Genomic DNA, 18844 nt, shown 5'->3' with positions numbered 1-18844 from the left:
ATATTCATCCCCAAACCCACTGGCTCCAGGTCATCTATAAGTCTTTGCTAGGTAAAGCCCCGCCTTATCTCAGCTCACTGGTCGCCATAGCAGCATCCACCCGTGGCACGCTCTTGCAGGTATATTTCACTGGTCACCCCCAAAACCAACTCTTCCTTTGGCCGCCTTTCCTTCCAGTTCTCTACTGCCAATGATTGGAACCAATTGCAAAAATCACTGAAGCTGGAGACTCATTTCTCCCTCACTAACCAGCAGTCAGAGCAGCTTACAGATCATTGCACCTGTACATAGCTCATCTGTAAATAGCCCATCCAACTACCTCATCCCCATATTGTATTTATTATTTTGCTCCTTTGCCACCCCAGTATCTCTACTTGCACATTCATCTTCTGCTCAACTATCACTCCAGTGTTTACTTGCTAAATTGTAATTACTTCGCCTCTATGGCCTATTTATTGCCTTACCTCCCTTATCTTACTTAATTTGCACACACTGTATATAGACTTTCCTATTGTGTTATTGACTGTATGTTTATGTGTAACTCTGTGTTGTTGTTTGTGTCGCACTGCTTTGCTTTATCTTGGCCAGGTCACAGTTGTAAATGAGAACTTGTTCTCAACTGGCCTACCTGGTTAAATAAAGGTGAAATCAAATTTTTAAAAACACACCCATTCAGAAACAAGCTAGATTTGAACTATGGCAGGACACAGCCATATATAGCAGCTTTCTGTCTGTAGTTAATTTTTTTACCTCTGACAGGCTAAACATATTGCTAAAGCCCTTTTCCTGCACTGGGAATTATCTAAGGTGTTGTAGTATTTGTTATAATGCATCTGTTATGATTCTCATTAATAATGGTTTGTCTTTGTCCCTCAGCTTCGTGAGGAAGGAGAAGGCAAAGACACCAACCAGCCTGTCCTCCCCCTCCCCTCCAGTCATGAGACCTACTATCCTCCCATCAAGCCCTCCTACCCAAGACACCCCACCAAGGGTTGGACTCCCTTCAGATCTACCTGGAACCGCCAGGCAGCTCCCACCCACCTGGAGAAGCTTACAGGTAACACACAGGACAGGCCAAAGGTCAAAGGTAACAGGCATAATAGGGGAACATGAAACGTGTCTGTATGTCCACCTTCTGTCAATAATGGCAGTTGGGATGAAAGTCTGAATATAGACGGGCTCAGCATGTCTATGAGTAGTTCACTGAAAAATAAGACTTTTATTGCCCATCGCTTGCCTCTATTCACCCAGATGATCCAGAGCTGTGTAGGGGCTATGTCAAGACCCCACGCCCCACTCCAGCTACAGGTGGCCTTTACCTCCCCAGGCCTGGCCAGGCAGTCTCCCACAATCCCTACAGTCAACCTCAAGTTCCTATACCAGAGGTGAACTGCTACGCAAGAGACATATCTCATCCAGCATCAGGTAAACTCAGCATGTTGACCAACATACTGTCCCAATTATCTTTCCTTCGTCCAAAAGTGCATACTTGGTCACTTCCCTTCACTGATTTTAAAGGGAATTGAGGTGAATGAAGGGAACAAGCATGGTGGAAACTTCCACTAGCCATGCCTCCACTAATCCAATGGTTTATGGTGGAAACTCCCACTAGCCCATGCCTCCACTAATCCAATGGTTTTTGGTGGAAACTCCCACTACCCCATGCCTCCACTAATCCAATGGTTTATGGTGGAAACTCCCACTACCCCATGCCTCCACTAATCCAATGCTTTATGGTGGAAACTTCCACTAGCCCATGCCTCCACTAATCCAATGCTTTATAGTGGAAACTTCCACTAGCCCATGCCTCCACTAATCCAATGCTTTATGGTGGAAACTCCCACCAGGTTAGGGTTAAGGTTAGTTTTGAAGGACAGGGACAATAGTGGGAAGGTTAGTACTGAAGGACAGGGACAACAGCCAGAAGGTTAGACTGAAGGACAGGGACAACAGCCAGAAGGTTAGACTGAAGGACAGGGACAACAGTCAGAAGGTTAGTACTGAAGAACAGGGACAACAGTCAGAAGGTTAGTACTGAAGAACAGGGACAACAGTCAGAAGGTTAGTACTGAAGGACAGGGACAACAGTCAGAAGGTTAGTACTGAAGGACAGGGACAACAGCCAGAAGGTTAGACTGAAGGACAGGGACAACAGCCAATAGGTTAGACTGAAGGACAGGGACAACAGTGGGAAGGTTAGACTGAAGGACAGGGACAACAGCCAGAAGGTTAGACTGAAGGACAGGGACAACAGTGGGAAGGTTAGTACTGAAGGACAGGGACAACAGCCAGAAGGTTAGTACTGAAGGACAGGGACAACAGTCGGAAGGTTAGACTGAAGCACAGGGACAACAGTGGGAAGGTTAGACTGAAGGACAGGGACAACAGTCAGAAGGTTAGTACTGAAGGACAGGGACAACAGTGGGAAGGTTAGACTGAAGGACAGGGACAACAGTCAGAAGGTTAGTACTGAAGGACAGGGACAACAGTGGGGAGATTAGTACTGAAGGACAGGGACAACAGCCAAAAGGTTAGACTGAAGGACAGGGACAACAATCGGAACTTTAATAACACACACTTCAGAGAGAGAGGAACGAGATGTTATTGGGACTCCCCTGTGAGTTAACGGGAGGTATTTTAGAGAAGGAAATGCTGCTAGGTTTTAGAAGACACTCCCTGTGATGTGTTAGTGTGAGGTCGAGACGTCATGAGGATACGGGATCCCACCAAACATGGTATGACTATGTACTCTACACAGTACAGGCCCTAAAAGGTTGTGCTCTACATAATGAACAGGGTGCGATTTGGGAAGAAAACAGTATTACCCATTGTAATTAGAGAGGTTAATCAAATCCCTCCTTTATACAACCATCGACCTCGGAATAAATGTTATTTACTGCACCTATAGTGTAAACGTGTTCTTCAGGAAGCATGAAAATCAAGTTACCCCTTCCTTGTCTTCCAACCTGTAATGTTATTGGACCTTTGTTTAACTAGGAACCTTTATTTAACTAGGAACCTTTATTTAACTAGGAACCTTTATTTAACACCACAGTTTCTTATTATAACAACTCACACCATTTAGCAGACGCTTTTATCCAGAGAGACTTACAGTTATTCATACATTTTACATATGGGTGACTCCACAACCCCCATATGGGTGACTCCACAACCCCCATATGGGTGACTCCACAACCCCCATATGGGTGATTCCACAACCCTCCTATGGGTGATTCCACAACCCCCCATATGGGTGATTCCACAACCCCCATATGGGTGACTCCACAACCCCCCATATGGGTGATTCCACAACCCTCCTATGGGTGATTCCACAACCCCCCATATGGGTGATTCCACAACCCTCCTATGGGTGACTCCACAACCCCCATATGGGTGATTCCACAACCCCCATATGGGTCACTCCACAACCCCCATATGGGTCACTCCACAACCCCCATATGGGTGACTCCACAACCCCCATATGGGTGATTCCACAACCCCCATATGGGTGATTCCACAACCCCCATATGGGTGACTCCACAACCCCCATATGGGTGACTCCACAACCCCCATATGGGTGACTCCACAACCCCCATATGGGTGACTCCGGGAATCGAACCCACAACCCCCATATGGGTGACTCCGGGAATCAAACCCACAACCCCCATATGGGTGCCTCCGGGAATTGAACCCACAACCCTTGGCCATGCGCCATGCTCATGACCTTCTTTTGAGCCGTTGTTGTTTAAACCACAGGAGACACAGTTTGTGTACACAGCATGTCAGAGTGGTGTGGAGCAAGGCTCTTCTATTTCAATTGGTATCTATCAGTGGTAGCATTCATTCATTATGTTGTGTAATGTCATCAATCAAGAACAACAGGTCAACATTTAAATGATCTAGTTGTTTGTTTGTTGTTCTTGTTATTATTGTTGTTTTCTAAAAGGTTCGGAGGAGCAGGAGGCTAGGCTACTGAGGGGAGTGAAGTTTGAGGTCATGGTTGAGACACCCAGGGTTCAGAGGAGTCCCATCCCAGAGACAGAGCCTCTTTGGCGGGTAGAGAGTACAAGACAACTCCCTGGAGATCCACTTCACGGACAGGTGATAACAGAAACTAATACTTTTCAAAATACCATTTTGTCATACGCTTTTGGTTTCACTATAAGTAAGCCATGCCCGAGCCAGAACGGCCCATAGGACAGGAGTCTATCTCCTCTTTCTGTAGTGTTAGACAGTCAGAACGACCCATAAGACAGGGGTCTATCTCCTCTTTCTGTAGTGTGGACCAGAACGGCCCATAGGACAGGGGTCTATCTCCTCTTTCTGTAGTGTTAGACAGTCAGAACGACCCATAAGACAGGGCTCTATCTCCTCTTTCTGTTGTGTTAGACAGTCAGAACGACCCATAGGACAGGAGTCTATCTCCTGTTTCTGTAGTGTGGACCAGAACGGCCCATAGGACAGGGGTCTATCTCCTCTTTCTGTAGTGTGGACCAGAACGGCCCATAGGACAGGGGTCTATCTCCTCTTTCTGTAGTGTGAGGCAGCTTGATGTACTATTACACCCCCTGGACTAGACTCAACAATTTCAATATAACTGATGATCTTTTTTTGTATATTCCAGGCTGCACATCAGGAGGTTGGGAGGCCTGTGTTTACATACCCTGACGACAGGTACATTATCTCTCTGACCCTCTAGAGCAGGTCTGTCAAACTCCTTCCATGGAGGGTCTGACGACAGGTACATTATCTCTCTGACCCTCTAGAGCAGGTCTGTCAAACTCCTTCCATGGAGGGTCTGACGACAGGTACATTATCTCTCTGACCCTCTAGAGCAGGTTTGTCAAACTCCTTCCATGGAGGGTCTGACGACAGGTACATTATCTCTCTGACCCTCTAGAGCAGGTCTGTCAAACTCCTTCCATGGAGGGTCTGCGGGTTTTTGTTTTTTTCCTTTCAATTAAGCGCTAGACAACCAGGTGAGTTCCTTACTATTTAGTGACCTTATTTCATCAATCAAGGACAAGGGAGGAGTGAAAGCCTGCAGACACAATGCCTTCCGTGGAATGAGTTCGACACGTACTCTAGACCTTTGATTGATGCATGCACTCAAACACTTGGCCTCTATTGGTTGACTTACATTGAACAAAACGCAACATGCAACAATTTCAAAGATTTTACTGAGTTTATAGTTTATAGAAAGAAATCAGTCTATTGAAATAAATGCATTAGACTCTAATGTTGCATGCTTTCCTGCTTCCCGTGGTTCACCGAATTGTGTGAGGGGTAGAAATGCCCGGATTTATCAATTCCCTTCTCCGGCCATTGTATTGTTCAGTTCAATGGTGAGAAATGTCTCAGTCCCTGGAGCAAAAACGTTGTGCTATCCAGGAGCACGAGTACAGGACATCAATAAGATGCTTCCAAACATTTTAAACCAATATCAGGAAATTGAGTCTATCATAGTTCATGTGGGATCTCAAATACATAATGAAGGGCAGCTCAGAACAGCTGAAGATGGATTTTAAAGAACTGATTGACACCATCAAACGCCCCATAATATCTGTCCTCTGCCCTCCCTACATCGTGGCATTGAACGGTTCAGCAGACTTCCATAACTGGCTACCAGACTATTTCAGCTCTGTGGGTGGAACATTTACTGACAATTCTGATACCTTCTGGAAGCAAAGCTCATTTTACAAGGAGGATGGGATCCACCCAAATCACTTGGGTTCCTGGGTCCTTTCACAGTATTATAAGGCTGCGTTGAGACTGACTTATCAATGACCCAAGCTCAGCTCAGTTAATCCCCACCATTGAGTTGTCAATGATCGGCTATGGAAACCCAACTGACATTTACTCCTGAGGTGCTGACCTGTTGCACCCTCGACAACTACTGTGATTATTATTATTCGACCCTGCTGGTCATTTATAAACATTTGAACATCTTGGCCATGTTCTGTTATAATCTCCACCCTTCACACCCTGGTTCCTCTCTAGGTTTCTTCCTAGGTTTTGGCCTTTCTAGAGAGTTTTTCCTAGCCACCGTGCTTCTACACCTGCATTGCTTGCTGTTTGGGGTTTTAGGCTGGGTTTCTGTACAGCACTTTGAGATATCAGCTGATCTAAGAAGGGCTATAGCACTCATGTCAGAGACCTGGCAGTGTGGTAACAACCTCTCCCTCAACAATGAGACAGCCTATAGGGAGGAGGTCAGAGACCTGGCAGTGTGGTAACAACCTCTCCCTCAACAATGAGACAGCCTATAGGGAGGAGGTCAGAAACCTGGCAGTGTGGTGCCAGGACAACAACCTAATATATCTCTCTCAATGTGAGCAAGACAAAGGAGCCCAACATGGACGGGGCTGTAGTGGAGCCCCGTGAAATGAACATTCAATTCTCTGTCTGTTGGACATGGTCTTTTATTGTCCCCAGCACAAGGTGCACCTGTGTAATGGTCATGCTGTTTAATCAGCTTCTTGATATGCCACACCTGTTAGATGGATTGATTATCTTGGCCATGGAGAAATGCTCACTTACAGGGATGTAAACAAATTTGTGCACAAAGTTTGAGAGAAATAAGCTTTTTGTGTGTATGGAACATTTCTGGTGTCTTTTATTTCAGCTCATGAAACATGGGACCAACACTTTACAATTTTTGTTCAGCGTAGTTAGCTATAGCTTGGCTACTCATGATATTTTGCATGTTTGCATGGCATATTGCTTTGAGATTTCTTTATGTTATGAAAAGCACTATAGAAGTTGAATAAATTATAATGATTTAGTGTGAAAGACTGTGAGGAGGTTGGAGAAGAGAGCCCCTGGCCTCTACAGGGAACAGAGAGGCCCTGGCCTCTACAGGGAGGAGAGAGACCCTGCCCTCTGAAGACGGCCTCAGTAGATTCCTCCTGGAGAAGCAGCCAGCTATCACATGTCAACTACTATGGTGGTTACCTGGGTGGGGCCCAGCAGGGACGGACACGTGAGTTGACCTTCCTTCAGTTCAGTTGTGAAGAATGAAGAAGGATTGTGAGTGTTGACGTGTTTCACAGAGTCAAACGTTTTTGTTTCTTCGGTCAGTGAAACAAGGCAGCACAGACACAAAAAAGGACAACACATCCTCGGACCCCAGCTTCTCCAGATTGCATCTCCCTCCCCTTTTCTCTGGCTCAGTGGTCAGTCTGGACCAGGACAGTAGTAGGAGGGTAAGTAAGGCAATCTAATGACACTAGCTTTGAGCTTCATAGAATTCCAACATAATAACTATAAATCGTCATATGATAGAAACCAAGGAGTCCAGGTGGGCTGGGGGGGAAGTTCCTGCCACTCATACATGAGGCGTATGTCAGCTCTGAGGATCCAGCCCAGACCCAGCCAGAGAGGTTGACCCAGACCTATCCTGTCCATCCAGCCCACACCATCCTAGAGCCCCAAGCCCATCCAGAGAGGGCCCACCTGGAGAAGCCAGGGCCCAGGAGGCTGTTGCTGTCAGTGCTACTACCTCTTGGACATACAGAAGAGGAGGGGGTTCAGGCTCCGTGTGGTATTTAAATACAAATGTTTGACCTTTATTTAACTAGAACAAATTCTTATTTTCAATGAAGGCCCAGTAACAGTCAGTTACACTGCCTTTTTCAGAGGCAGAGCAACACTTTTTTTTGTTTTTACCTTGTCAGCTCGGGGATTTGATCTTGCAACCTTTCGGGCTACAAGTCCAACGCTCTAACCACTAGGCTACCCCCCCCCCCCCATGATCCCTTTGTTTTCTCTGTGTATTTTAATATTTGACATGCTGACTAAGACCTACTAGGACATTCTTATTATTTAACCAGGTAAGTCATTAAAACACACATTTTGTTTTCCACTAACGATATTCATCCTGTTGTCTTGTCGGTCTCTTCTGTGTCTCTCAGCTGGTGTCCACTACAAGCCATCAGAGGAGGAGAGAGGGGAGCCTCACTGTGGAGAGAAGGGACACAAAAGAGAGAGCACTAGAAGAGGGGAAGGAGAAGGACGAGGAGGAGGAGGAGTAGGAGGAGGAGGAAGGGGTCTCCCTGAGAAAGGCTCTAAGCAGACCTGGCCTGAGCAGAACGGTCTCTCCCTACTACAGCCTGGGGAAGGTATTCTGATCACTAAGATGAAAGGCTCTAAGCACACCTGGCCTGAGCAGAACGGTCTCTCCCTACTACAGCCTGGGGAAGGTATTCTGATCACTAAGATGAAAGGCTCTAAGCACACCTGGCCTGAGCAGAACGGTCTCTCCCTACTACAGCCTGGGGAAGGTATTCTGATCACTAAGATGAAAGGCTCTAAGCACACCTGGCCTGAGCAGAACGGGCTCTCTCTACTACAGCCTGGGGAAGGTATTCACTGGGCTGAGGGGATTATACTGGTCCCAGATCTGTAGTCTCCTCCTATAGCCTGGTCCCAGATCTGTAGTCTCCTCCTATAGCCTGGTCGCAGACCTGTAGTCTCCTCCTATAGCCTGGTCCCAGATCTGTGGTCTCCTCCTATAGCCTGGTCCCAGATCTGTAGTCTCCTCCTATAGCCTGGTCCCAGACCTGTAGTCTCCTCCTATAGCCTGGTCCCAAATCGGTTGTCTCCTCCTATAGCCTGGTCACAGATCTGTAGTCTCCTCCTATAGCCTGGTTCCAGATTTGTAGTCTCCTCCTATAGCCTGGTCCCAGATCTGTAGTCTCCTCCTATAGCCTGGTCCCAGATCTGTAGTCTCCTCTTATAGCCTGGTCCCAGACCTGTTGTCTCCTCCTATAGCCTGGTCCCAGATCTGTAGTCTCCTCCTATAGCCTGGTCCCAGACCTGTTGTCTCCTCCTATAGCCTGGTCCCAGATCTGTAGTCTCCTCCTATAGCCTGGTCCCAGATCTGTAGTCTCCTCCTATAGCCTGGTCCCAGATCTGTAGTCTCCTCCTATAGCCTGGTCCCAGATCTGTAGTCTCCTCCTATAGCCTGGTCCCAGATCTGTAGTCTCCTCCTATAGCCTGGTCCCAGATCTGTTGTCTCCTCCTATAGCCTGGTCCCAGATCGATTGTCTCCTCCTATAGCCTGGTCCCAGATCTGATTGTGCTCTTGGGAAATAGGTAAGAGAGCAGAAACAGACTGGCATCCAGGCTAGGGAATTTTAGTCAACCAGAAACAGACTGGCATCCAGGCTAGGGAATGTTAGTCAACCAGAAACAGACTGGCATCCAGGCTAGGGAAGTAAGTTACAAAGACACACACTGGAATCCAGGCTAGGGAAAGTAAGTTACAAAGACACAGACTGGAATCCAGGCTAGGGAAAGTAAGTTACAAAGACACAGCCTGGAATCCAGGCTAGGGAAAGTAAGTTACAAAGACACAGACTGGAATCCAGGCTAGGGAAAGTAAGTTACAAAGACACAGACTGGAATCCAGGCTAGGGAAAGTCAGTTCCCTTCCGTGTAAAAGGTAATGCAGTGGGCAACGATCAAATCAAATCAAATTGATTTATATAGCCCTTCTTAGATCAGCTGATATCTCAAAGTGCTGTACAGAAACCCAGCCTAAAACCCCAAACAGCAAGCAATGCAGGTGTAGAAGCACGGTGGTTAGGAAAAACTCCCTAGAAAGGCCAAAACCTAGGAAGAAACCTAGAGAGGAACCAGGCTATGAGGGGTGGCCAGTCCTCTTCTGGCTGTGCTGGGTGGAGATTATAACAGAACATGGCCAAGATGTTCAAATGTTCATAAATGACCAGCATGGTCAAATAATAATAATCACAGGCAGAACAGTTGAAACCGGAGCAGCAGCACGGCCAGGTGGACTGGGGACAGCAAGGAGTCATCATGCCAGGTCGTCCTGAGGCATGGTCCTAGGGCTCAGGTCCTCCAAGAGAGAGAAAGAAAGAGAGAAAGAGAGAATTAGAGAGAGCACACTTAAATTCACACAGGACACCGGATAGGACAGGAGAAATACTCCAGATATAACAAACTGACCCTAGCGCCCCGACACATAAACTACTGCAGCATAAATACTGGAGGCTGAGACAGGAGGGGTCAGGAGACACTGTGGCCCCATCCAAAGACACCCCCGGACAGGGCCAAACAGGAAGGATATAACCCAACCCACTTTGCCAAAGCACAGCCCCCACACCACTAGAGGGAAAACTTCAACCACCAACTTACCATCCTAAGACAAGGCCGAGTATAGCCCACAAAGATCTCCGCCACGGCACAACCCAAGGGGGGGCGCCAACCCAGACAGGAAGATCACATCAGTGGCTCAACCCACTCAAGTGACGCACCCCTCCTAAGGACAGTATGAAAGAGCCCTAGTAAGGGTTAGAGGCAGAGAATCCCAGTGGAAAGACGGGAACCGGCCAGGCAGAGACAGCAAGGGCGGTTCGTTGCTCCGGAGCCTTTCCGTTCACCTTCACACACCTGGGCCAGACTACACTCAATCATATGACTCACTGAAGAGATGAGTCTTCAGTAAAGACTTAAAGACCGAGTTTGCGTCTCTCACATGGGTAGGCAGACCATTGGAGCTCTAGGAGAAAGCCCTGCTTCCAGCTGTTTGCTTAGAAATTCTAGGGACAATTAGGAGGCCTGCGTCTTGTGACTGTAGCGTACGTGTAGGTATGTACGGCAGGACGAAATCAGAGAGATAGGTAGGAGCAAGCCCATGTAATGCTTTGTAGGTTAGCAGTAAAACCTTGAAATCAGCCCTTGCCTTGACAGGAAGCCAGTGTAGGGAGGCTAGCACTGGAGTAATATGATCCAATTTTTTGGTTCTAGTCAGGATTCTAGCAGCCGTATTTAGCACTAACTGAAGTTTATTTAGTGCTTTATCCGGGAGGCCGGAAAGTAGAGCATTGCAGTAGTCTAACCTATTTTCTTTTATCTTTTTTTTAAAACAGGCAAGTCAGTTAATTCTTATTTTCAATGACGGCCTGGGAACAGTGGGTTAACTGCCTGTTCAGGGGCAGAACGACAGATTTGTACCTTGTCAGCTCGGGGGTTTGAACTCGCAACTTACTAGTCCAACGCTCTAACCACTAGGCTACCCTGCCACCTAGAAGTAACAAAAGCATGGATTCATTTTTCTACATCATTTTTGGACAGAAAGTTTCTGATTTTTGTAATGTTATGTAGATGGAAAAAAGCTGTCCTTGAAACAGTCTTGATATGTTCTTCAAAAAAGAGATCAGGGTCCAGAGTAACGCCGAGGTCCTTCACAGTTTTATTTGTGACGACTGTACAACCATGAAGATTAATTGTCAGATTCAACAGAAGATCTCTTTGTTTTTTGGGAACTAGAAAAAGCATCTCTGTTTTGTCCGAGTTTAAAAGTAGAAAGTTTTCAGCCATCCACTTTATGACTGAAACACATGCTTCTATTGAGGGCAATTTTGGGGCTTCACCATGTTTCATTGAAATGTACAGCTGTGTGTCATCCGCATAGCAGTGAAAGTTAACATTATGTTTTCGAATGACATCCCCAAGAGGTAAAATATATAGTGAAAACAATAGTGGTCCTAAAGCGGGACCTTGAGGAACACCGAAATGTACAGTTGATTTGTCAGAGGACAAACCATTCACAGAGACAAACTGATATGTTTCCGACAGATAGGATCTAAACCAGGCCAGAACTTGTCCGTGTAGACCAATTTGGGTTTCCAATCTCTCCAAAAGAATGTGGTGATCGATGGTATCAAAAGCAGCACTAAGGTCTAGGAGCACGAGGACAGATGCACAGCCTCGGTCTGATGCCATTAACTTCTTGCGTTGAGCCATCCCGGATCCGGGATCGTGACTACAGCCTCAAGTCCATTACCATAACGCAACGTTAACTATTCATGAAAATCGCAAATGAAATTAAATCAATATGCTAGCTCTCAAGCTTAGCGTTTTGTTAACAACACTGTCATCTCAGATTTTCAAAAATATGCTTCTCAACCATAGCAAAACAAGCATTTGTGTAACAGCATTGATAGTTAGCATAGCATTTAGCGTTAGCATTCAGCAGGCAACATTTTCACAAAAAACAGAAAAGCATTCAAATAAAATAATTTTCCTTTGAAGAACTTCCGATGTTTTCAATGAGGAGACTCTCAGTTAGACAGCAAATGTTCAGTTTTTCCTGAAAGATTATTTGTTTAGGAGAAATCGCTCCATTTTGTGCGTCACGTTTAGCTACGAAAAAAAACCTGTATCCAGGATTGTGTAAATCTATCTGCAAGCTCATTAGCATAACACAACGTTAACTATTCATGAAAATCGCAAATTAAATTAAATCAATATGCTAGCTCTCAAGCTTAGCCTTTTGTTAACAACACTGTCATCTCAGATTTTCAAAAATATGCTTCTCAACCATAGCAAAACAAGCATTTGTATAACAGTATTGATAGCTATTGATAGCTAGCGTAGCATTTAGCATTAGCATTCAGCAGGCAACATTTCCACAAAAACCAGAAAAGCATTCAAATAAAATCATTTTCCTTTGAGGAACTTCGGATGTTTTCAATGAGGAGACTCTCAGTTAGATAGCAAATGTTCAGTTTTTCCTGAAACATTATTTGTGCAGGAGAAATCGCTACCAAAAAAAATAAAAAATCAGTCATCAAAACGCAGAACTTTTTTCCAAATTAACTCCATAATATCGACTGAAACATGGTAAACGTTGTTTAGAATCAATCCTCAAGGTGTTTTTCACATATCTCTTCATGATATATCGTTCCTGGAAGTCTCCTCTCTCCCCAGAATCACATGGATGAATGCGTGCAGCTTGTAGGTTACGCAGCAATTTCAACAAAGGACACCGGGCGGACACCTGGTAAATGTAGTCTCTTATGGCCAATCTTCCAATGATATGCCTACAAATACGTCACAACGCTGCAGACTCCTTTGGGAAACGATAGAAAGGGAAGGCTCATTCCTAGCTCATTCACAGCCATATAAGGACACATTGGAAAACAGAGCCTCAAAAATCCTGCTCATTTCCTGTTTGAAGTTTCATCTTGGTTTCGCCTGTAGCATCAGTTCTGGAGCACTCACAGATAATACCTTTGCAGTTTTGGAAACGTCAGAGTGTTTTCTTTCCAAAGCTGTCAATTATATGCATAGTCGAGCATCTTTTTGTGATAAAATATTGCGCTTAAAACGGGCATGTTTTTTTTATCCAATAATGACATAGCGCCCCCATAGCTTCAACAGGTTAAAAGGTAATTTACCTCCTTCACAAGTGCAGTCTCAGTGCTATGATGGGGTCTAAAACCAGACTGAAGCATTTCGTATACATTGTTTGTATTCAGGAAGGCAGTGAGTTGCTGCGCAACAGCCTTTTCTAAAAAAAAATTGATAGGAATGGAAGATTCGATATAGGCTGATAGTTTTTGATTTTTTCTGGGTCATGGTTTGGCTTTTTCAAAAGAAGCTTTATTACTGTCACTTTTAGTGAGTTTGGTACACATCCGGTGGATAGAGAGCCGTTTTTATGATCAACATAGGAGGGCCAAGCACAGGAAGCAGCTCTTTCAGTAGTTTAGTTGGAATAGGGTCCAGTATGCAGCTTGAAGGTTTAGAGGCCATGATTATTTTCATCATTGTGTCAAGAGATACAGTACTAAAACACTTGAGTGTCTCTCTTGATCCTAGGTCCTGGCAGAGTTGTGCAGACTCAGGACAACTGAGGTTTGGAGGAATACACAGTCTTATAGAGGAGTCCGTAATTTGCTTTCTAATAATCATGATCTTTTCCGCAAAGAAGTTCATGAATTTATTACTGCTGAAGTGAAAGCCATCCTCTCATGGGGAATGCTGCTTTTTAGTTAGCTTTGAGACAGTATCAAAAAGGAATTTCGGATTGTTCTTACTTTCCTCAATTAAGTTGGAAAAATAGGATGATCGAGCAGTAGTAAGGGCTCTTCGATACGGTACTGTCTTGTAATGTGATGTTGTGTCTTTGGCTATGCCGGATTAAGTGATATGACATGCTATTCTATAAAATAATTTCTCTGTAATTAATATTACCTGATTAAGCTAATCAGGTAAATAATTAACTAGAAAGTCGGGGCACCACGAAAGAGTGTTTATAGAGCTGTTGTCTTCCGAATAAACTCTTAAAGACCTAGTAATATTCTACATAAGTAGCAGTCAATTTTTAATCGTTATTATATGCATATCCTAGCTTCTGGGCCTGAGTAACAGGCAGTTAACTTTGGGCACCTCATTCATCCAAACTTCCGAATACTGCCCCCTATCACTAAGAAGCTTTAAATGGAAAAGTAACAAAGTTGTTTGTGGTGAAGTGATGAAATGGTAAAGAGAGAAAATGATAAAGAGAGTCGGGCTCTGTTCTGTGGTACCAGCTACGTAGTTTAGGGCTCTGTTCTGTGGTACCAGCTATGTAGTTTAGGGCTCTGTTCTGTGGTACCAGCTACGTAGTTTAGGGCTCTGTGGTACCAGCTACATAGTATAGGGCTCTGTTCTGTGGTACCAGCTACGTAGTTTAGGGCTCTGTTCTGTGGTACCAGCTACGTAGTATAGGGCTCTGTTCTGTGGTACCAGCTACGTAGTATAGGGCTCTGTTCTGTGGTACCAGCTACGTAGTTTAGGGCTCTGTTCTGTGGTACCAGCTACGTAGTTTAGGGCTCTGTTCTGTGGTACCAGCTACGTAGTTTAGGGCTCTGTTCTGTGGTACCAGCTACGTAGTATAGGGTTTCTGTTCTGTGGTACCAGCTACGTAGTTTAGGGCTCTGTGGTACCAGATACATAGTACAGGACTCTGTGGTACCAGATACATAGCACAGGACTCTGTGGTACCAGATACATAGAACAGAACTCTGTGGTACCAGATACATAGAACAGAACTCTGTGGTACCAGATACATAGCACAGGACTCTGTGGTACCAGATACATAGTACAGGACTCTGTGGTACCAGATACATAGTACAGGACTCTGTGGTACCAGATACAAAGTACAGGACTCTGTGGTACCAGATACATAGTACAGGACTCTGTGGTACCAGATACATAGTACAGGACTCTGTGGTACCAGATACATAGAACAGAACTCTGTGGTACCAGATACATAGAACAGAACTCTGTGGTACCAGATACATAGCACAGGACTCTGTGGTACCAGATACATAGAACAGAACTCTGTGGTACCAGATACATAGTACAGGACTCTGTGGTACCAGATACATAGTACAGGACTCTGTGGTACCAGATACAAAGTACAGGACTCTGTGGTACCAGATACATAGCACAGGACTCTGTGGTACCAGATACATAGCACAGGACTCTGTGGTACCAGATACATAGCACAGGAGTCTGTGGTACCAGATACATAGAACAGAACTCTGTGGTACCAGATACATAGTACAGGACTCTGTGGTACCAGATACATAGTACAGGACTCTGTGGCACCAGATACATAGTACAGGACTCTGCTCTGTGGCACCAGATACATAGTACAGGACTCTGCTCTGTGGCACCAGATACATAGTACAGGACTCTGCTCTGTGGCACCAGATACATAGTACAGGACTCTGCTCTGTGGCACCATACCAGGTATTCATCTTTCTTTCACTATTCTGATACTTACTATTCCTCCTCCAGAGGCTGCTGTCCCCCTGGCTGGTCCCCCTGGCTGGCTGGTCCCCTGGCTGGTCGGCTCAGAGGCCCAGGCAAACAGAGCTCCATGGCCATCTACAAAGACAGATCTGATGTCCATGCCCCCTGGGACCCCTCCGATCCTGGGAGGGCCATGGTCAGAGGCAGCCTACCCCTGGAGCTCAGAGGTAAGCGGCCCACATCATAGGACTCTGTGTTCAGTAGATGTCTGGTATGTTGATAAGGCCCTTCTAGATGCTCAGTTAGGCACACTATTCCCTATATAGTGCACTGCTTTTGACCAGGGCCCATTGGCACCATATTCTGGTCCAAATTACTGATATAGTAAATAGGGTGCCATTTCAGATGCAGCCTCTGTGTGTTCTCAGAGTGGCAGCAGCAGACAGGCAGATCCCAGGGCACCTTGATCTTGGGTCCTGATGGTGAGGTCATACAGATGTCCCCGTGGGACCCTAATAATATGTCTGCCACTGAGGACCAGCCCGCCCTTACCTCTGCTCTGGACCAGGTCACACGAGACCATGGTATGTAATGTGGGGGTTATTAACTATTTCAGGGACACCGAGGTCATCGGGCCAATGACAAGGAGGTTGGTGGTGATTGGAAACATACAGCAGTGGGGGGGGGGGGGGGGGGGTTTACATTCCAATTAGACTCAGCTAATGTTTAGACATTTCCATAATAAATCATTATATTTGTTTGCTTCCAAATTAAACAGATTGAATGCCAAGGTAAGCTCACTCATACGTACAACACCTTCACTTTGCCCTCTACACTGTGTCACCAGCTCTTCAGGTCCTAACCTCAGAGGGGGAGCTACCCTGGGTCCTACTGATGCAAACACAGTCTATAGCCACAGGTCAGTACCTCAGAGGGGGAGCTACCCTGGGTCCTACTGATACAAACAGAGTCTATAGCCACAGGCCAGTACCAAACCCTGGGTCCTACTGATGCAAACAGAGCCTAGAGCTACAGGCCAGTACCTAACCCTAACCCCTAACCCTAACCCTAACCCTGGGTCCTACTGATGCAAACAGAGCCTAGAGCCACAGGCCAGTACCTAACCCCAACCCCTAACCCTAACCCTAACCCTAACCCTGGGTCCTACTGATACAAACAGAGCCTATAGCCACAGGTCAGTACCTAACCCCTAACCCTAATCCCTAATCCTAACCCCTAACCCTAACCCTAAACCTAACCCTAACCCTAACCCTGTGTCCTACTGATACAAACATAGTTTAAAGCCACAGACCAGTACCTAACCCTAACCCCTAATCCTAACCCCTACCCCTAACCCTGGGTCCTACTGGTACAAACAGAGCCTACAGCCACATGCCAGTACCTAACCCTAACCCCTAACCCTGAAAACAATATTCCTGAAGGAGCTGCAAAGCTCCACAGTGGAGATGGTAGTATCTGTCCATAGCACCACTAAACTGTACACTCCACAGAGCTGGGCTTTACAGAAGAGTGGCAAGAAAAAAATAGCTTAAAGAAAAAATTAAGCAAACATGTTTGGTGTTCGCCAAAAGGCATTTGGGATACTCCCAAAACATATGAAAGAAGGTACTCTGGTCAGATTAAACTAAAATTTAGCTTTTTTGACTATCAAGGAAAACGCTATGTCTGGCGCAAACCCAACACCTCTCATCACCCCGAGAACAGCATCCCCACAGTGAAGCATGGTGGTGGCAGCATCATGCCGTGGGGATGTTTTTCACCGACAGGGACTGGGAAACTGGTCAGAATTGAAGGAATGTCGGATTGAGCTAAATACAGGGAAATTATAGAGGAAAACCTGTTTCAGTCTTCCAGAGATTTGAGACTGGGACGGCGTTTCACCCTCCAGCAGGACAATGACCCTAAGCATACTGCTAAAGCAACACTCAACTGGTTTAAGGGGAAACATTTAAATGTCTTGGAATGACCTTGTCAAAGTCCAGACCTCAATCCAATTGAGAATCTGTGGTATGACTTAAAGATTGCCGTACACCAGCAGGACCCAGCAGGACCCATCCAACTTGAAGGAGCTGGAGCAGTTTTGCCTTGAAGAATGGGCAAAAATCCTAGTGGCTAGATGCGCCAGCCAAGCTTATAGAGACATACCCCAAGAGACTTGCAGCTGTAATTGCTCTGAAAGGTGGTTCTACAATGTATTGACTTTGGGGGGGGGTTAATAATTATGCACGCTCAAGTTTTCAGTGTATATCAAATGATACAAACCCACAAAAAATACATTTTAATTCCGGGTTGTAAGGCTACAAAATAGGAAAAATGTGAAAAGGGGGGTGAATACTTTCGCAAGCCACTGTATGTATCTTTCAAAACGACAGGGTGGATTTGTTCATTTTAATTTCTCATTTTATTATTTAAAAGTGTAACATGAATTAATTGCATCATATTCTAGTCACGGGTGTGTCCCAAACATGATATGGTTAATGAACCCCTAACCACTCTCTGGAAGTCACCCTCTGAGTTTCATCAGCAGCACCGGTCAACGGAGGGTCCTGCGAGCAAGTTGGTAGGGGTGAGGGGGTGGTTTGGGATCCATCCAGTGGAGGCTGGTGAGGGGAGTACGGCTCATTATAATGGCGGGAATGGAGTGGAATTATATCAACCACATGGAGACCACGTCTTTGATGTGGTTGATACCATTCCATTGACTCGTTCCAGCCATTATTATGAGCCGTCCTCCCCTCACCAGCCTCCACTGGATACACACCTTGTGATACCTGTTGACTTCCTATTGAGCGACTGATCCCAATTCAGACGGGCTCTCCCATTGGTGGGACTTCTCACTTCTCCATCCCGATTGGACAGTTTCACTCCTCCTGTCTAAGTGTTGTCTTCCAACACTTGGGTTGAATGACTCTGCCCTTAGTGTAGTGGGTTGAATGACTCTGCCCTTGGTAGAATGACTCTGCCCTTAGTGTAGTGGGTTGAATGACTCTAACCTTAGTGTAGTGGGTTGAATGACTCTAACCTTAGTGTAGTGGGTTGAATGACTCTGCCCTTGGTAGAATGACTCTAACCTTAGTGTAGTGGGTTGAATGACTCTAACCTTAGTGTAGTGGGTTGAATGACTCTGCCCTTAGTGTAGTGGGTAGAATGACTCTGCCCTTAGTGTGGTGGGTTGATGGTTTGACTGTCTGTAGGTGTTGTTGTGGTGTGTTATTGGTCTGCTCTGTGGGTCAGGGGTCAAGGGTTAGGAATCAGTTAGGGTCACAGG

At 45.7% G+C, this 18844-nt stretch overlaps 1 protein-coding gene across 3 annotated transcripts in view; it reads left to right on the top strand.

Annotated features, from left to right (window-relative positions):
* LOC124044309 (trichohyalin) overlaps positions 1-18844 on the top strand; it is an 80694-nt gene that overhangs the window by 5745 nt on the left and 56105 nt on the right. For 2 of the 3 annotated variants that reach the window (XM_046363963.1, XM_046363962.1), the window contains exons 1-4: positions 7982-8120; positions 15601-15782; positions 15984-16139; positions 16403-16474. In XM_046363963.1, coding sequence (XP_046219919.1) covers positions 15683-15782; positions 15984-16139; positions 16403-16474 — 328 coding nt within the window. In that variant the 5' untranslated portion in view covers positions 7982-8120; positions 15601-15682. Of the gene's footprint in view, positions 1-876; positions 1058-1251; positions 1426-3946; positions 4102-4624; positions 4675-6785; positions 6983-7080; positions 7206-7284; positions 7544-7913; positions 8121-15600; positions 15783-15983; positions 16140-16402; positions 16475-18844 lie in introns of those variants that run through there. The other variant, XR_006840470.1, reaches the window with a different exon arrangement.

Source organism: Oncorhynchus gorbuscha, linkage group LG09 (genome assembly GCF_021184085.1).
Source record: "Oncorhynchus gorbuscha isolate QuinsamMale2020 ecotype Even-year linkage group LG09, OgorEven_v1.0, whole genome shotgun sequence".
Lineage (NCBI taxonomy): Eukaryota > Metazoa > Chordata > Actinopteri > Salmoniformes > Salmonidae > Oncorhynchus > Oncorhynchus gorbuscha.
This window is presented reverse-complemented; position numbering and strand designations above follow the sequence as displayed.